Below are 4964 nucleotides of genomic sequence, written 5' to 3'. Positions count from 1 at the left end.
GGCCTGAGCCGTCGTCGCCTTGCCCTCGCGTTCCGACGGCCACCATGCCTCCTTCTTGCCCTCTCTGCCTGCTGCCGCAGCTGCGCCCGCCGCGGCGTGTGCGGTATTGCCGCCGCCAGCAGGGCCAGCGCCAGCGTTGTGCTTGTCCGGCACGCCAATGACTGCGCCTTCGAGGATGCGCAAGAGCGACTGCTGCACTCCTTCGCCCGACACGTCTTTTGTGGCAGTGTCGCCGGGGCGACGCGCAAGTTTGTCCTGTGTGTGCAACGATGCGCCTCTCGTCATTTCGAGCCCCACCCACGCCGCAAAAAGAGAAAGCCAGGCGGAAAGAGAGAGGAGGGGGGGAGGGGCGGGGGTGCACTCACCACCTCATCAATCACCACGATGCCCATGCCCGCCCGCTTGGCATCGCCGCCCGCAGCGGCCAAGAGGCGCGCCACGATGTTCTCCGCATCCTCGCCCACGTAGCCCGCCTGCGTCAGCGGGGTGGCGTCGACGTGGAGAAAGGGCAGCTGGAGGCCTTTGGCGAGCGTCGCACAGAGAAGACTCTTGCCGGAGCCGCTGGGCCCCAGAAGGAGCACGTTGGGCCGAGGCAGCGGCGTTTCGTCCGCGAGAGCCGCGGAGGCGCGGCGACGAGAAGGACGTGCGGCAGCGGCAGATGGAGCTGAGAGAGGCGTCACCTCCTCGTCGGAAGAGGCTGAAGAACGGAGGCTGGAGGCAGGAGGCCGCATGGCTCGTGCCATTGCGGAACTGAAGAACTCTACGCGCTCTTGCGCTGTTTTTTTGCAGAGGCAATTAGGCGACGGAACGAGCAACCCGAGCCGCTAAAGGCATGTCATGTTTGCCAACTCACCAGTGAGCATGCCTTGCCGCTCGCGCTCCTGCGGCTGCGTCGTGCCAGCCTTCTGTCCCACCCAGTCGGAGAGAATGTCGTAGTGTCCACTCCTCTCCCTCTCCGTCTCTCTTTCCCTCTCCATCACCCTCTCTCTCTCCCTCTGCATCTCCCTCTCCTTGAGCGCCGCGGCGTTCTGCTGCTGTGCCATCTCGGCGCGCTGCCGTTGTTGTTGCGCGACGACCCTTGCCGCCGCCTCGGCCGCCGCCGCTGCCGCGTCGGCGGCCTGCTCCTCGACGCGCAGGCGCACGAGATGGTTGTGCAGGGCGACGCACAGCGCACGCTTGGCGCCCGCCTGGCCCACGACGTAGGCGTCGAGATGTGCGAGCAGATCGCGCGGTGTGGGCAGAGGCGGCAGCAAGGAGGTGGAGGAGGCGGCGGAGGTGCGAGAGGAGGAGGCGCTCGCTTGGGACATGGAGGACAGCGAGCGACGTGCGGTGACGGCGGTGGTGGTGCGGGTGCCGCTGGTCGAAAACGAGCTGCTGCTGCTGCTGCTGCTGCTGTGCCGCCCTTTGCAAGACGGCAGCAGCGCGGACAGCACGGCGCTGCGGCGTACGCCTGCGCCTGTGCCTGCGCCGGCAACGTGCGCCACGGCCAGGCGCGAGAGACCCGAGCGGCGCAGCATGGCGAATGACGCTGCTTGGTGCGCGAGGGCGGAGGTGAAGGGATGGGTGGAGGAAGGAAGCGGCGAGCCGCGCGATGACTCGGCCAGCCGGGCTCGCTTCCCCGCGGGGCGCGGCGTGAAGGCGTCCTGTCGGTGCCCGATGCCCGGCGCGCGTGCGCTTGGACCACCGCCTGCGGTGGGGGCGCTGGAGCATTCGGCGCCGCCTTTGCCTGCAGAGCCGCCGCCTCGCCTCCTTTGCCTCTTCTTCGCACTTGCTGCCTCTAGAGCGCCAGCACCTCTGCCTTGACTGTGCCTACCTCTTCTCTGGCGGCTGACGGCGGCTGAAGGTAAAGAAGAGGCGAGGCGCCGTGGGCCTCATCCATGAGCCCAGACACCAGACACCGCACCCGCCGACTTCGATCGCTAGGCTTCAGGGGGCGCTGTGAGAGGCACGCACACGCGCGCGGTGCCCCCTTTGTGCCTCTCGCCGCTGATGTGCCCTGGGGAAAGGGGAAGCAGCCTCGTCTCCCCGCCGCGCGCCTCCCGTCTCGACCTGCAGCTGGGCTCTGCCTCTCCCGCTTCCTTTCTGCCCTTGCAAGGCGCCTTGAAGCACTTGTGCCTGCCGATGTGCGGCTCCCTCTTCCTCGCAGCCCCTCGTGAAGCTGAGCGCACGCGCGCAGCAGCAAAAGCATAGATGCGCTCTCGCCGCCCTCATGCGAAGCTGGCGGCTGCAGGGGTTTCAAGGCACCCTCGAACGAACAGACGCGTCTTCGCGCTTGCAGCCCTCGCGGCGCGCCTCGAGCGCGGGCGCAGCAGATACAGCGGAGAGGAAGGCAGCGGCAGGGCGCGGCGCCTGTGCCTGAAACGCCGCGGCGGAGGGGAAGCGCCGCGCTCCGGCGGCTTGCGGCTGCGGGGGGGCTTGTCTGTGGCGCTTTCTAGCGCCTTTCGCCCTCACTGCGCGCGAGAGGGCTCGTCTCGCTCTCTTGCGCTCTCTCTCTCTCTCTCTCACACACCACCAATCCCTCGCCTCTCCCTCTCCGCACCCGGCCATGGCCAACGTCTCCTCGCTGGCCGCACGCGGCTGCGCCTCGTGCCCCGCGTCCGTCTGTCCCACATGCGCCGTCGGGCAGATGTGTCAACAGCTCTTCCGTCCGGCACTCGACTGCACTGCCTGTCCCTCCAACATCTGCGTCGTCGATCCTTCCTACCGCGCCCCCAACCGCGCGCCCATCGGCGGCGCCGTGGGCGGTGCACTGGGCGCGCTGGCACTCAGCGCCGTGCTGCTCATGGCCTGGAGGCTGAGACGCAAGAAGCTCAGCGAGAAGCAGAGACAGATGCGTCTCGATGCCAAAGTGAGAGCGGCAGAGGCAGAGCAGTTTCGACCGAAGCGCAACAGCAAGGGCAGCAATGCCGCCAGTGCCGCTGCGGCCTCGAGAGGCGCAACGACGGCGCACGAGGAGGAGCAGGAGGAGGAACTGGCCGAGGATGTCGAGTGGACGCAGATGCGCCCCGATGGCCTCACCACGTTCGTCTCGCCGCCCGGCACCGGCGACGATGACATCTCCCTCGACATGTCGGCACTCGGCACCGACGCGGGCATGAAGCGCCGCTCGACGGGCGCCGCGACGCATCTGTCACGCATCACCGAGGGCCAGGAGGAGGAGGAGGAGCGCCAGAAACGGCTGTCGATGCTGTCTGTTGCACGTGATGCGAATGCGCGTTACTCGAGAGCGCCCCCATTGCCCAACCAGAGGCCCGTCGGCGCCGAGCATGGCAGAGTCGGATCGAGCAGTTCCATCTCACTCGCTCCTGCCGCCCATCGCGCCTCGTACCTCTCCACGGCATCCGGCTTCTCCGGCCCGCAGTCCGCATATGCGCCTCATCACGCCAACAACCCCTTCGCAGACGGCGCCTCGATCCGCTCGGCAAGCAGCGGCGCAAGCAGCGGCGGCACGCACATCATTCCCATTCTCTTCTCGCCGCCGGGCTCGGCGGGCCTGGACGGCGCGGGCAGCGTGCGCTCGGGGCGCAGCAGCGGCGGTGCGGAGGAGGAGATGCACGACGCTTCTGCGAACGTCTCTGGGGATTGGAGGGGGGGATCAGGCGGGGTAGCTGCGCACGGTGCGCACGGCAACAACGCCACTCCCCCCTCTGCTCCTGCGCGCGCAGCCCGCGCAACCGGTGCGCCCCTCGTGCAGCTCTCGCAAGGCCGCAGTTCCCCACAACGCGCCGGCTCGCACCCCTCCCGTCCCGTGCGTTCTCCCGAGCTCAACCTCCGGCTTAACGACGCACGTCAGCCTCTCTCTTCCCCCACGCATGACTTCCGCAACCTCGACCCCAGCACTCAGCCCAACTTTCCCTCGGCGCTCGCTGCGTCCAACGTGTATGCGCGTCAAGAGCGTCCGCTGAGCACGGCGAGCGGCATGTCCGTCGCGACTGCCGCCACGGGAGCGACGAGCGCGACGACGGGCACGACGAACTACGCGCGCCAGCCTCATCAGCTGCACTCTCTCGCCGAGGGCGGCGGCGTCAAGCGCGTGCAGCTCGGGCGCGCCGCCGCACAGCTGGTGCGCACGCCCAGTGCTGCTCGCCGCGCGGCAGCTGCGGGCGGAGGAGGAGGAGGGCAAGCGTCGTCGCCGAGGGGCGAGCGAAGCGATCCATTCAGCGATGTGCACTCGCCCACGGCGTCTTCGCCGCTTCCTCTCAGCGGCGGCGGCGAGTTGCACGCCTCGCAGTCGCACTCGCAACGGCCGCAGTCCAACGCATCGAGCATTGCGGGCCTGAGCGTCTTCGACGGCATTCCCTTCATGCATTCGCCGACTGAGCCGATGCCGATGCCCGCTTCGCCCGCCGCCTCGCACTTCGATCGGCAAGAGCAGCTGCGCACGCCCACCGCCGCCTCCTCGTCTGCACTCGCGACGGCGAGACAGCGCACGCCGAGTCCGCACTCGACGACGTCGCAGCAGCGCAAAGAGCCAGTCTCGACGGGCGCAAAGGCCGACGTGGAGAGCTTGAGACTGCAGCACGAGCTCGACGCTTTCCCTTTCAAGCCGCTGGCGCCCAGCCCGACTGGCTCGCGCGCTTCATAAAGGCACACACACACACACACGGCCAACTTCGCGCAGCTCGTAGCAAGGATCGCGCGGCCGATCGATCGGGCTTGCGCCTGGGGCTCTGCATTCTTCCGCGTTCTCTTCCTCCACCCCTCTTACTCTTCGACCCGCAAGCGCCGGGCCGCTCATCTTGACCCCTTTCACGTGTCGCTTCGGTCTCACTTGCCCGACGCTCTGGTCGTTCAAGGCTTCGACCTATCTCCTCTCCAATCGCCCCCCTTCGGCATCCACGCTCGCTGTCCGTGCCCGGCCGCCACACTGTACTTGCGCTCTTTCCGCCGCCCCCAGTCACCTCTGCCGCGCGCGCGCCATTGCTCGAACCTACACCGTGCTTTCAGCCCGTTGCACGCCTAGT

At 68.2% G+C, this 4964-nt stretch overlaps 2 protein-coding genes across 2 annotated transcripts in view; one reads left to right on the top strand and one right to left on the bottom strand.

Moving 5' to 3' along the window:
- FA09DRAFT_328727 (P-loop containing nucleoside triphosphate hydrolase protein) overlaps positions 1–1559 on the bottom strand; it is a 2838-nt gene extending 1279 nt beyond the window's left edge. Inside the window, exons 1-3 of the mRNA XM_025741888.1 lie at positions 854–1559; positions 366–775; positions 1–255 (exon numbers count right to left, since the gene is read on the bottom strand). Coding sequence (XP_025599594.1) covers positions 1–255; positions 366–775; positions 854–1517 — 1329 coding nt within the window. The 5' untranslated portion in view covers positions 1518–1559. The remainder of the gene's footprint in view (positions 256–365; positions 776–853) is intronic.
- A 986-nt stretch (positions 1560–2545) lies between these two features.
- FA09DRAFT_345459 (hypothetical protein) lies at positions 2546–4964 on the top strand (the record flags this gene model as incomplete). Its single annotated transcript, XM_025744697.1, has 2 exons — positions 2546–4401; positions 4463–4964. The coding sequence occupies 2 exons, from the start codon at positions 2546–2548 to the stop codon at positions 4509–4511; spliced, it is 1905 nt and encodes a 634-aa protein (XP_025599593.1). The 3' UTR covers positions 4512–4964.

This window comes from Tilletiopsis washingtonensis (assembly GCF_003144115.1).
Source record: "Tilletiopsis washingtonensis strain MCA 4186 unplaced genomic scaffold FA09scaffold_6, whole genome shotgun sequence".
NCBI lineage: Eukaryota > Fungi > Basidiomycota > Exobasidiomycetes > Entylomatales > Tilletiopsis > Tilletiopsis washingtonensis.
The sequence above is the reverse complement of the archived record's forward strand: the minus strand, read 5'-3'. Positions and strand labels throughout refer to the sequence as shown.